This window comes from Wolffia australiana, chromosome 4 (genome assembly GCF_029677425.1).
Source record: "Wolffia australiana isolate 7733 chromosome 4, ASM2967742v1".
NCBI lineage: Eukaryota > Viridiplantae > Streptophyta > Magnoliopsida > Alismatales > Araceae > Wolffia > Wolffia australiana.
In genome coordinates, this window is record NC_135838.1 from 9,181,544 (window position 1) to 9,195,485 (window position 13,942).

The window sequence follows — 13,942 nt, forward strand, 5'->3', positions numbered from 1 at the left end:
TTCTCCGCTCAGTATTTTCTCGGGAAGTTTCCACCGCCGTCAGAATTAGACTTGGATTTCCTCTTCTTCTCTCCTTTTCTCGAGTGTTTCTTCGCGACGTGAATTCGAGGTATTGATTTCGGTGCTTAGGCATCGTCGCGGTGGGGGAAGACAGTACTCCCGCCCTCGATAAGGGTCGGAGCTGCACCACCAGATTTCATCGGTTTTAAGTCCGAGAATCGACCGTGATTTCTGTGGATTGTTTTATCCCTTAACCCATTCCTACCCATAGCCTCGTCATCCGCCCTAAATCGTCCATCCCATAGTCGTCCTACGTCAATGACCCAACAGCCCCTGCATACAGTCTACCCAATCCGTCCCACAGATCGCACCGTCCCCACTGCTTGATGCTGGTATTGGCTGTTGCTATTTGTCTCTTCATTGCAGGAATGACCATCACCGGATTTCCATGAGCTTGTAAATAAAACCATGGCATTTAGAAAAAAACCAACAAAATACACCATAAACTCGCCATCAGTCCTTGCCAACGGCGTCATCGACATCATACAAGGCATCGACTATCGAAATCGTCATAAGCTGACATGTTAACAGATGACGACTACTGAGCCCCAGCCTGCAGTTTGATGTTGTATAATTCTGAGAGGATGACGGATGATTAAACACGTTTAGGCTAGTCACATGACTCTAGAACAGGTTCAGCTATAATTCCGGATCGTCCTGGACGAAGACGATGGACGATGGATGGGACGGGACGAATTTGATCCCGTCCGACGTCCGGATTCTGTGCAAGGACGAAGGATGGGATGATTTTTTCATCCGACAGTATGAAAATCATCCCTTTCAGTCTTCGTGGGACAAATTTTCGTACTGTCCAGGGAGAAAACCATCCTGTCCCTTGTCCCGGATGAAAAAAAAACCTGTTTTATGTTTTTAATATATTAATATCGATATTTCTAAGTTTTTTAGTAAAATACAGAGGAGAGAGAATGTGAAGGGACATATGTAGAATTACTCCTCGCGCGACGTAAACCGTCCGGTCCGGCAGTCCCCCGGACAAAATGTCCCGAATTCGGTCCATACACTTGGACGGGACGATTGTTTCGTCATTGGACGAAAAAATCATCCCGTCCGGTGGTTCCCAGGATGAATTTTCGTATCGAATTTCATCCATACCCTTCGACGGGACGATTGTTTCGTCATGGGACGAAATAAAGGTCCCGTCCGATGGTCCCCAGGACGAATTTTCGTATCGAATTTCGTCCATACCCTTAGACGGGACGATTGTTTCGTCATGTGACGAAATAAAGGTCCCGTCCGATGGTCCCCAGGACGAATTTTCGTATCGAATTTCGTCCATACCCTTAGACAGGACGATTGTTTCGTCATGGGACGAAAAAAAGGTCCCGTCCAATGGTCCCCAGGATGAATTTTCGTATCGAATTTCGTCCATACCCTTAGACAGGACGATTGTTTCGTCATGGGACGAAAAATCGTCCCGTCCGCGTCCCTGCACTATACAGGTATATAAGTTAGTGTCTAAAAAAGGACACGTGCGAGGGGGTTTCGGGTAGGGCTTATCGGGTAGGGCTAGACCCGAAAGCGGAAGTTCATAGGGGGGTTGGGGGGGGGGTGTCCGTGCGAGGCAAGGCAAAGGAAGGAATATTAGGGGAAGGAGAGGAGAAATTGGGGGGGTTTGGGAGAAGAGCGAGAGAGAAATATTGAAATCGGCGAAGTAGGAGCGTGGTTTTTGCGGCAGAATTTGAAAAATTTACGAGTTGGACGTTGAGTGGCGTCCCGCCATGGCAGCCCAGCTGAGCTCGCTTGCAGCGGGGGGCGGGATGCGTCTTCCTGCCCTCGACAGTGGCGACGGCGACGAAGGCGAGGACACGGACGAGGTGGAGAAGGCGAGAACGCTGATTCGCGCCCTCAATCTCGTTTCCAGGAACCGCCCGCTTCTTCCCGATCTTTTTGGCGCCGTGGCGGCCATTCAACGCGCTTCCGAGGGAGACGGCGTGAGATCTCTCGCTCCTTGTCTCTCTGTTTGCTTGTTTTTGCAGAATTTCGATGTGTCTTTTGGGTTGATCTCTAGTGGGTTGCGGAGAATTTCCATTTTCATGTCGCGCGAATTATGTTTGTTACGACATGGGATTTTATGTTTCTTTTTGCCTCTTCAAGATTTTCAATCGTGGAAGTTCCTCTTTCTCTTTGTGTTTACTCGGTTATCATGATAAAAATCGCAGTTTTTGGAGATAATTTTGATTTAATCTGCCGAATGATCGCTTGTTGTGGGTTCTGGATTGTTATTTGGAGTGGCCTGGCATGTATACCGTTCAATTCTCTGCTGGGTGTAGAGTATCTGTTAGAGGCCGTAGCAGAACGAAGGAAACATATCTTCTCTCTCTCACTCTCTTAAATTACCTAACTCACTGCATAAGAGCAGCTTATTCTATTATAATTATCATATCTTCCTATATTTCTTCAAAAAGTTAATTGTTATACTTAGTGTTAAATTACCTAAACCTACAAGTCTCAAAGTTTCATGGATTTACTTTCATTTCTGCCACTTTTTTTTTCTGGATCTACATCGCTTGTTTCAATTATTTGCAGGTTCACGAAGGTCCGATGAAGAGCCATTTGTTAATGGAATTTGAAGACGCGTTGGAAACTCAGCGATCTCACTGTACGACTGCTTCGACTTTGAGAGAGTTGAAAGAAGCGCGCCTAAAGAGTCAAATTGAACATCGTCTGAAACAACTTGAAGGTGTTCAGTTTTTTCTTTTTTCTGAATTTCTTAATATTCCAAATTGATTCTCTCCACGGGCTTAATTCTGCGATCATGTGTCAAATATCAAGCATTTAGTTTCCGGCATGAGTAGGTGAGAAGTTATCATTCATGGAGAAAATATTCTTAGCAATCTAGGCTTCACGATCTACAAAGATTTTAGCAACGGACGTGTTCTATGATCATCATGAAAAAACGTACGTGTTTCTCACATTTATGTTTATCATTATTTACCGAGGGGGGCGCTAATATGAGTCATCTGCCAACTTTTGTCAAAATACGTTATTTTTAGGCCTTCGTCTTGATAGTTTGCTGTTTCATGGTTTTGATCATTATTTCGCACAAGTCGAGATACTTGTTCTGCCTTCTTTCATAATTGAACATTAATTCATTACGTATGACCTTTCCATCCGATCTCCAAACTGACATTCCTATCTCATCCAGGGTTACCTTCAAGTTGGGGTGATGATCTGCAGATGAAGTGTCTGTTGGAACTTTATGGGCTTAAGGTAATTTCATTACTTGGACAGGAAATTAATTCATTTAATATTATCACTCTTTTTCATTGGGATCATGATAGCGTCGTTCTGTTTTTTAGTCTTAATGATAGTGGGACTTTTTTTTAATCTCTCAATGTCTGTTTAACATAAGTCTCGTGATGAAAATAAATGAGAGAAGACATTAATCCCTTCGTATTTAAGCAGTTGGCAGAATTGCAGAAGAAAGTAAGGTCGGATGTGTCATCCGAGCATCGGTTATTTCAGAAGTGCACAAACCCTGAAAGTCAGTTGTTTGACTGGGGAATGATGAGACTGAGGCACCCGTTCATTTTGTACGGCATTGGAGATTCGTTTGCCATGGAAGCAGATGACCGGCAGCGTAAAAAGCGAGATGCAGAGGTATTTTAAGTGGCATTTTACCGGTCGCCCTTGTTGGATGTTTTTATCGTTGATCAACGTTTTTCCTTATTTATTTTCCATCCAGAGGTTATCCAGATTTGAGGAAGAAGAAAAAAATATTGTCGAGACCAAGAAAAGGAAGTTCTTTGCAGAAATACTTAATGCAGCTCGGGAGTTTCAATTGCAAGCCCAAGCAATTCAGAAACGAAGAAAACAAAAGAATGATGGAGTCCAAGTACGTTAACAATCTTCATTTATTAACAATCGGTGTGGTTTAATTTACAAGAACTAACACACTCGGGCGTTCCGGTAAATTGATAGTCATATTTTCTTGATTATAATTCATTTTAGTGGCTAATTTGTTGGGATATTTAGGAAATGCAAGTAAATTGATACTCATGATTAATCTTTTATGAAAATTATGGATAATAATTTTGGTATTATACTCCTTGTCTGTGGCCAGGCGTGGCACGCAAGGCAAAGACAACGAGCAACACGTGCAGAAAAACTGAGGTTCCAAGCGCTGAAGGCAGATGATCAAGAAGCCTACATGAGAATGGTGGAAGAGAGTAAGAACGAGCGTTTGACGACACTCCTTGAGAAGACGAATGATCTTCTTGTCCGACTTGGTGCTGCTGTACAGAGACAAAAGGACGCAGAACACTTTGTTGCTGCTGAAACTCGCCGTGACACCGAGACTCAAAGCGAAGCCGAGGCCAAGGATTTAAGTGATGTTGATTTGGGCTCCTCTACTTCTCCCTCTTCCCTCAGGGCCAAGGATCTTCTAGAAGGTCAGCGGCAGTATGACTCGGCAGTTCACTCCATCCAGGAAAAGGTAGGCATAAATATTCAAGATTTCTCCTGATCTATAAAGTTATTATAATTTTGAGTTGATTTTCAGGTGACGGAACAACCGTCTATTCTTCAAGGTGGCGAATTACGGCCTTACCAGTTGGAAGGCCTTCAGTGGATGCTCTCCTTGTTTAACAACAACTTGAACGGCATCCTGGCTGATGAAATGGGCTTAGGCAAGACGATCCAGACCATTGCACTGATCGCCTACTTGATAGAGCACAAGGGCGTTAGTGGGCCTCACTTGATCGTGGCCCCAAAGGCCGTCTTGCCTAATTGGGCCAATGAGTTTGCCACCTGGGCTCCAAGGTATTAAATTACCCAAATTTTGACCCCATACTTTGTGCAGCCCATCTAACGATGCTTGCCATTTTATCCAGCATTGTGGCTGTTCTATATGATGGGCGGTTGGAAGAGAGGAAATTGCTGAGAGAAGAGTTCTCTGGTCCGGATAAATTCAACGCCATGATCACGCATTACGATCTGATAATGAGGGACAAGGCGTTTCTGAAGAAGATTCCTTGGTATTATGTGATTGTTGATGAAGGCCACCGATTGAAAAACCACGAGTGCTCTCTCGCCCGAACCCTCGTGTCTGGGTAAATTTCCTAACTCTTATCTTAGGCATGTTCAAAAAATGAAAAATGCAATCAACATATCTATTATGTACTGCAGTTACCGAATTCGACGCAGGCTTCTGTTGACTGGGACACCGATACAGAATAGCCTGCAAGAACTCTGGTCTCTTCTCAACTTTCTTCTTCCCAGCATTTTCAACTCGGTTCAGAACTTTGAGGAGTGGTTCAACGCTCCATTCGCGGATCGATGTGAAGTCTCTCTCTCCGATGAGGAGGAGCTACTGATCATCCGCCGACTTCATCAAGTAAGTCGTCTTTAAATTTTATCCAACTGTTCCAACCATCTTCGTCTTTAAATTTGACCATTTTCGAAGCAATTATCCAGGTTATCAGGCCTTTCTTGCTGAGGAGGAAGAAGGACGAGGTCGAGAAATTTCTCCCCAGCAAAATACAAGTAATTCTGAAATGTGATCTATCCGCATGGCAGAAAGCGTACTACCAGCAAGTCACTGATGTTGGAAGAGTCGGTCTTCACTCTGGTACATAGTCGAGAAAAAAAAATTAAACAAAATAAAATATCCTCTTTGACCGTCTACGGTTGCAGGGACGGGGAAGTCAAAGAGCCTTCAGAACTTGTCCATGCAGCTGAGGAAGTGCTGCAACCACCCTTATCTCTTCGTGGGGGAATACAACATGTGGCGGAAAGATGAGATAGTGAGGGCTTCAGGCAAGTTCGAGTTGCTGGACCGGCTTCTGCCGAAGCTGCGGCGGGCTGGGCACCGGGTCCTGCTCTTCTCTCAGATGACTCGGCTCATCGACGTGCTCGAGATCTACCTGCAGCTGCATGATTTCAAGTACTTGCGGCTCGACGGGTCGACGAAGACCGAGGAGAGAGGGTCGTTGCTGAAGAAGTTCAACGCGCCGGAGTCTCCTTACTTCATGTTCTTGCTGAGCACAAGGGCAGGGGGGCTTGGGCTGAACCTGCAGACGGCCGACACTGTGATCATCTTTGACAGTGACTGGAACCCGCAGATGGACCAACAGGCAGAGGACCGGGCCCACCGGATTGGCCAGAAGAAGGAGGTCCGAGTCTTTGTCCTGGTCAGCACTGGGTCAATTGAGGAGGAGATTCTGGAGCGTGCCAAGCAGAAGATGGGCATCGACGCCAAGGTCATCCAAGCTGGCCTCTTCAACACCACCTCCACTGGTTTGCTTCTTCCTCTCTTTTCTCTATTGTTTTTCATGTTTTCCGCCCCCCCCCCCCCATCTCTATTCATCTTTCTCTCTCTTTTTCTGTCTCTCTCTCTCTATATATACACATATATCACTTCGACTGTCTCTACTTATTTCTTTCTCTTTCTCTCTTCCGTTCTCTCTCGGTCTCTAATTATCTTTTTCTCTATCTCTTCATCCCTCTCTTTCCTGTTTCATCTCTCTTTATCGCATTATCTCTCTCTCTCTCTCTCTCCTTTTTCTCCCTCTCCTTTATCCCTTTTATCTCTCTCTCTCTCTTTCTCACTTCATCCCATTCTCTCTTTTTATTTATCTCTCTCTTCTCAACCCTATTTTATCTGTCTTTATCTCTCTTTCTCTCTCATGTCTCTTTATTTATCTCGCTCTCTCACTCCCATTTTATCTGTCTGGATCTCTCTCTCCCGCTCCTCCTCTCTCTCTCTCTCTCTCTTCATTTCTCTCTCTATCTCTGAAACGATGCACGCCAATCATGAAGCAATCACTAAATTCTAATGATGATGATTATTTTGGATGGGATGTCCAGCCCAAGACAGGAGGGAGATGCTGCAGGAGATAATGAGGAGGGGGACGAGCACTCTGGGAACAGACGTGCCAAGCGAGAGGGAGATCAATCGGCTGGCGGCGCGCTCCGACGAGGAGTTTTGGCTCTTTGAGAAGATGGATGAGGAGCGCCGCCGCCGCGAGAACTACCGGACGCGACTCATGGAGGAGCATGAGGTCCCTGACTGGGCCTACTCCACGGGCCGTGACCGGCCCAATAACCCCGGGCCGGACTCCACCCCTGCCTCTGACCAAGTCCTGGGCAAGCGCCGCCGGAAGGAGGTGGTCTACTACGACTCCCTCAGCGACCACCAGTGGATCAAGGCTGTCGAGGGTGGCGAGGATGTTCCCAAAAAGCCCTTCCCCAGGGACAGGCGCCACTCGTCTCCCAGCACTAGTGACGGTCCGTCCCCGGTGCAGACTCCAGAGGAAACCGAGTCTGCCGACATGGACGAATCCCCAGCCGACACGTGGACGGGGGACACCATGTTTTCCTGGCGGGCCCACAAGAGAAGACGCTCCTCGGCCTTTAAGCTAAACGCCTGAGACTGTAAGAGGTTTATGAATCTGGCGTTTATTGATTTCATTCGTTTCAAACAAAAAGAGTGTATGTCTGCTTCTCTTTACATGCTCGGAATGTCGAGCGTTGCTTGAGAAAATTATGATGACAGTGATGATGATGATGATGATGATGAGTAGACGGTGGGAATACGTTAGTCAATGGGGGAGTCAGCTGGGACTTTGCCAAAGATATCAGGGCAGGAGCCCCAGGCAGAGGATTCACGGGCCTCCCAGTAGCCGCCGACATAGCGATACGTCTCTTCGCCCTTGTCCTTGGCAAACCATCGAGGCTTCCATCCCCTCTCTTGCATCTTCCTGGCCTGCACATGCACATTTTCGATGCCATCATCATCATTATTGCTATTATCATCATCATGGCTATGAACAGGCATGATGATGATGATCATATGTTGGGGGCTCACCTGGCGTTGCCTCTGCTCAAGTCTAAGCTTCTCGGCATTGGCCGTCTCGTACTCGCCATTTTCCAGGCATCGCTGGTCAGGCCTTAGCCTCGAGTCCGTTGGCGGCAGCTTCTCCTGATTTTTCTCAAATTAGGAACCATGCATGAAAGGGTATATATGTATAAATTGATGGAGAAAGCTTGGTAGAACCAGTGATAACCATACAATCCATGTAAGAAAAATTGGACCCCTGGAGAGGGAGAGGTTCATAGAATCATTGCATGGTAATGGAACAGTCCATGCTAGAAAATGGAGCAGTAGAAATTGGAACCCATGAGAGAGAAGTCGATTGAACACATGCATGATAGTACAAGCACGCAAGAAAATGGAGCAAGAGAAATTAGAACGGATGAGAGAAAGAGGGTGAAAAAAGCTGAGAGAACACCTACTTGATATTACTAGAGCCATGCATTAAAATGGAGCGAGAGAAATTGGAACCAATGAGAGAGGAAAAATCAGATAGAAGCCACGCATGATACTACTACAACCATGCAAGAAAATAGAGCAAGAGAAATTGGAACCCATGAGAGGAAAATAAGAGAGAATCCACGCATGGTAATACTACAACCATGCAAGAAAAACTGGAACCCGTGATAAAGAAAAAGCTGATAGAAACCATGCATGACGATAGTAAAATCTGCACAAGAAAATGGAGCACAGGAAGTTGGCGCATGAGAGAGAAATGGAGAGAGAGAGCTTCATAGAACCATTTCACGATAATATTACAACCCATACAACAAAATGAAGTAAGAGTTATTGGAACCCATGGGAGAACGAGAATTAACCTTAAGTCCTGGGGTGAGCTCGTTCATAGTGATGGCAAAGCGGGTGAGATTGTAACGGGTAGGGTGCTGGGACTGTCTAGCCCGCTTCCACAACACCGGGGCATTGGCCAATAGCTCCGACGAGAGCTTACTCTTGGACGAGCAGTCCCCCATCACATACTGAATGCTCTCATCCCACTTCCCAATCAGAGTTGCCACTGTCTTACCGTACCGATCCTGCACTATCCCTTGCACCTACATCACATCATCCTTTTAGTCCACCTATGACTTTATCCATCTCCTCCTCCTCATCATCATCATCATCATCATCCCCACGAGCATCATCATAAGTCATGATTAAGGATTGGAGCCTGACCTGATGGGGATTTCGATCGATGATGGATTGCTCCTTGAACTTCAGCTTGCAGGAATAATCTTTGTTGCCTTGTATGCGCATGGTGCCATAATGATCGCAGTAGAGCTTCCCCAGTATCAGGTTGTAGATAGAGGTTGTCACCTGGAATATGATTATTCGTATAATTTTCAGGAAGAAATTTAACAGATATTTGAGATTTATCATTTTTTATCTCCCCTTACCTTGCTCCACCGAAAGATCTCTCCATCGTCAAACTCCAGAGTTAAAACACCGACAGGGTCCAGCTGGATGGAGCGCCCCCAGAACTTGCTCTTCAGATCGCTGTCACCCCAGAATCTCCATCCCTTTCCCTCGCAGTGGCATGCTACCACCATCGGATGATGGCTTACCTGTCACGACGAATTAATAGATTAAAGTCTATCTTAGATCATCAATCAAATTATTCCAGAAGGGTTGAAGGCAACATCGTCAAACTCCATAAGAGGACAAGTAGCGCCCTTGCTATTAGCTATTGCTCTAGCACTGTGGCAGGCACTTGAATCTAAACTACTATTTCTTTGAACGTACTGAGATCAAATGAATGAATTTCAATGAATACAAATCGCAGTTTATTTAAGCGAAGTCCAGGAATTTGAAACCTTTTCCGAAAGGAAACGAATGCCTTTATCTGGGTACTCAGCCTCAAATGTCTCCCCAAGCAGAGGATTAAACGGCTTGCAGTTTCTTCCCTCTGTCGACGAATACCCCGAGGTGGCAAATGCCGCCACATTAAGAATCCTCATGAGGGAATTACCCTGCAGGGCTTAGTTGAGTAATCTGGGGCATTAATTAGATAAACTGAAAATAAAATCAAATAAAAGCTCCACCTTTTTTCCCCACTCATAGGCACGGTCTAGGAGGAACGAGTATTCTAGATCCTCAAAGCACTTCTGAAGAGATGAGAGGGGTTCGTTGAAGTAAACAGGAAGACAAACTTTCGTCAGATCTTTGCCGATGTTGTCTTTGATCATTGACCAGAGGCTGACACCTTTCTCCTTCTCTACGGGATCAGGCAATTTCTTTCGCCTCTGAATGTATGGATAAGTCCCAGCCAAAGGCCTGATGGCGGCATCGCTATCATCTAGATAATCGATACCGTAGAGATCGTCCTCATCCAGATCAGAAGAAAGCCTTTGAAACTCAGACGCACTGCTTTTAAAAGAGCTTGTTGACTGAAAGTCGTGTGTGTCAAAAAATGCATTGTCGTCTTCATCGGATTCTTCATCAGGCGCATCATTCCTTTCATTTTCATCATCAGACTCTGAGGCGCTTCCCTCTATAAGGAAATCAAAGTTGAGATTTGTGAGACATCTTCTGATAAGAGGCTACACATATCCGATGGGAGATATATTGGGACTTATATGCATAAATTAGAGCTCATACGACACATTTTGGTGCATATAAATATGTGTTTAAGCCACTGGTGTATGACAAAAACACTATTTCGTTAGTACAGAAAAGGTTTGAAGACATAAGATTTTAAATATAAAGATTAAACAACGGATAAATCCAAGCACCCTTTCGCAGCCATTTGTCCCCACTTGTCAGGGGAACAAATTGGCGATAAAAACATGTAAATTAATGGATTTATTATGGAACAAAGACAAATATTATCTGAAATTCCTAGAGTTTCTGAGATGAAAATTCAAGATTATTTTTGGATAGTTGTTCCCAATTTTCCTGAACTCGATCAAAAAATTTAGATACCGTTTACATGAATTACTTTATGGTAAAAAATGGCACTAACATTTTGGGTTTTTTGCAATAAATAAAAATAACTGGCCAAGCAGCTGAAAAGGAACAAATGAGAGATTAAAGGTGTCGTCCGAAGGGACATACCACTGTACTTCTCTTGCCTCGAAGTAGAAAGAAATTCATCCTCCTTGAACTGCCTTTGGCTTTCGTCGACAAGGGTATTCTCTAGATCGACCTTTTCTGTCTAAATGTAAGATAAGTAAGGTTAACTCCTAGAAGAGCTGTGCGCCAAAATTGAGATATACCCATTAAAAAAGATTCAGCTCCTCAATGACTAAAACCCAAATGAAAATTTTCAAACATGAGTGATAGGTATCCAGCAATGACTTGAAGGAAGAACAAAAGTTTCAACCTCTAATTGTCGAAGAGTATCAAGAAGGAGGAGCTGCTTCTGTTTGAGAGCCACCAATTTCTTCTGCAACGAGGAAAACTCTGTCTTCATGATTTGTTCACAGTCTTGGATGACTGGATCGCTCACTCTCTCCTCCTGAAGACGTTTCCTCAGCTTCTCCGTCGACATAACAATGCTGTCCAAGGGAGCCATCAACTCGGAGGTGGACAATCTTGGAAACATCTCCTTTACTGCTTGCAACGCGTCCAACCACATCAAACGATCCTCCCTCGTGTCTGCTCTTAGATGAAGTCTCTTCGTCCCGGTGAAGATCGAGAACCTCTTGTCATCTGATCGACTCTCCCTGATAGTAGAAACCTGCAAAACCGAACCAGCAGACAATGACATACATTATTGCAGATGATAAGCCATCATTTAATCCCCACTAAAGTGTTTGAACTATCACAATTATGGGATTAAGACATTTCATTCAGTTTGGCTTTAATTAAACGTGTAGAGGCTAAGCCTGTCCTAAGAAATATCATGTAATACTTTGGGATGGACTAAACATGATAGGATCTTTGATATGTATTATTATACATCAAAAGCCATCATTTAATCCCCAATTTTGGGATTAAGAAATTTCATTCAGTTTGGGATTAATAAACATTTAGAGGCTAAGTCTGTCCTAAAACAAATGAGGGAATAATTTAGGATGCACAAAACAGAATAAGATCTTAGAGTTAAACGATCTTAACTATTCTTTTAGGGTCTACATTATTCTCTGGACTAAAGTTCTTGCATGTTGAACCAAAATACTACCGGTTTAGATCAATCTCGTCTGGTTATATTCTCAGTCTTCTCTCAATTAACATAATTCATCCATACGAATCCAATACAAAATGATAATTGAGTATAAATCAAAGGAATCAGGCGGCAGCTTACCTTCAGATGGATCTCGCCGACGGGCTTGCGGCGGTGGTGGGAATGGCCATGGCGGCGGCGCGAAAGACGCCGCATTGATTCCTCCCCAATGACCTTTGACCCCTTCTCCGTCTCGTGATTGACCTCAATTCTGTCCGGGCCATGAATTTTGTAGAAGGAAAGAACACCATCCTGAAGAACAAACCACCTCGGCCGCCACCCTTTTCCATAATTCACCCATTTGTGAAGAATCCCAGAAATCCCATTGCCCACGATGTTGTTCAGCCTCACCTCCCCACGAAGATCGCCGGGCTGATCATGAAAAGACGGCATTCTGAACGACGGCAGATCTACCGCCGAAGAATTCCTGAATTGGTAAGAACTGCTGCTCTGACTTCGAGTGACGGGCAATCTCAGCCCATTCGAATTGGAGCAACCATCGCTGACGCGTTGATCGAGCGCGTGGGGGGACGAATCGCGGCTTGCGGAAGAGGATTTCCGCGTAGGCGTCGGCATCCCGCCGTCCTCCGTCATCCGGGAGGCGGATTGCGCCGAGGAATCAGGGAATTTTCCTGCCGGCAACGGGATCGGCGACACGCAGCAGAAAGGATGCATCCGATCGAGATAAACCGATAGATCGAGCGATCGAGAAGAGGGAACAAACAAAACCCAGATGATTCCGTCTCAGATCACGCGAATCGTATCAGAAAACCCACCGCGGCGGAGATCGACAGCGGCGGTGACCAGAGATTCTTCGGAAGTCTTCATCTTTGTCGTTGTTGTTCTTCCTCGGCGGCGCTGCGGCGGCGCTACGGCGATCGCCGGCGGCGATTTTGCGGGGCGGCGTTTTGACTGCTCGCCCCGAGAAAGCCCCCGACTTTTTCTTTATTATGCCCCCCGATCCGACCAGATCGGATCGCCGTCGATCGCCCGGGTCGACCGATCCGACGATCAACGAGATCGACCCCGATCGGGTCACTCGATCCGATCCGACCCAACCCGGCCAAAAATTCTGGATAATTCTGCAATTACGGATAATTCTGCAAGGCGCGAATTCTGGAGAGAAGAAACATTGTGTGAGGCCCATCTCCTGCGTCGACTCGATCCGATCTGATCGAGTCCCTCGATCCACCATTTGGCCAAGATCTTGGTTGTTCTCCTCCATCGACCCGATCCAATCCGATCCAACCCGGCCAAAAATGCCACGTGTCACATAGCCAGTCTCAGGTAATGGTGATGCCAATTATGGATAATTCTGCAAGGCGTGAATTTTGGAGCAATGAAACATTATGCGAGGCCCGCCTCCTGCGTCGGCTCAATCCGATCTGATCGAGTCCCTCGATCGACCATTTGGCCAAGATTGGGGTCGTTCTCCTGCATCGACCCGATCCGATCCACCCAGCCCGGCCAAAAATGCCACGTGTCACAAAACCAATCTTAGGCAATGGTGATGCCAATTATGGATAATTCTGCAAGGCGCGAGTTCAGGAGCGACGAAACATTACGCGAGGCAGGTCTCCTGCATCGATCAGATCTGATCTGATTGAGTCCCTCGATCGACCATTTGGCCAAGATCGTGGTCGTTCGCCTGCATCAACCCGATCCAATCCGACCCAACCCGAACAAAAAGGCCACGTGTCACATAGCCGGTCTAGGGTAATGCTGACGCCAATTATGGATAATTCTACAAGGCGCGAATTCTGAAGTGATGAACCATTCTGCAAGGCCCATCTTTAGGAGTGATATAGGAGTAGAAGCGTGTTTACGCGGTGCTTGATGTGGCACTAACTACATGCTAAGCTTTTCGTCGAAACCTCTTAACTGTA

The 13,942-nt window shown here is 45.7% G+C and overlaps 2 protein-coding genes across 2 annotated transcripts; one reads left to right on the plus strand and one right to left on the minus strand.

Annotated features, from left to right (window-relative positions):
- Positions 1-1,652: 1,652 nt before the first annotated feature.
- On the plus strand, positions 1,653-7,591 carry ATCHR12 (SNF2/Brahma-type chromatin-remodeling protein CHR12). The gene is made up of 12 exons (XM_078573637.1): positions 1,653-2,012; positions 2,608-2,761; positions 3,227-3,291; positions 3,487-3,681; positions 3,767-3,916; positions 4,145-4,516; positions 4,583-4,842; positions 4,914-5,132; positions 5,209-5,416; positions 5,497-5,650; positions 5,716-6,318; positions 6,889-7,591. The coding sequence occupies exons 1-12, from the start codon at positions 1,800-1,802 to the stop codon at positions 7,449-7,451; spliced, it is 3,156 nt and encodes a 1,051-aa protein (XP_078429763.1). The 5' UTR covers positions 1,653-1,799; the 3' UTR covers positions 7,452-7,591.
- ORP1C (OSBP(oxysterol binding protein)-related protein 1C) lies at positions 7,462-12,991 on the minus strand. Its single transcript, XM_078573638.1, has 10 exons — positions 12,138-12,991; positions 11,214-11,570; positions 10,946-11,045; positions 9,934-10,382; positions 9,706-9,861; positions 9,289-9,456; positions 9,068-9,208; positions 8,713-8,946; positions 7,889-8,002; positions 7,462-7,786 (listed from the first exon to the last, which is right to left on the minus strand). Exons 1-10 carry the CDS (start codon positions 12,729-12,731, stop codon positions 7,619-7,621), a joined length of 2,481 nt encoding a protein of 826 aa, XP_078429764.1. The 5' UTR covers positions 12,732-12,991; the 3' UTR covers positions 7,462-7,618.
- Between the last annotated feature and the right edge of the window lie 951 nt (positions 12,992-13,942).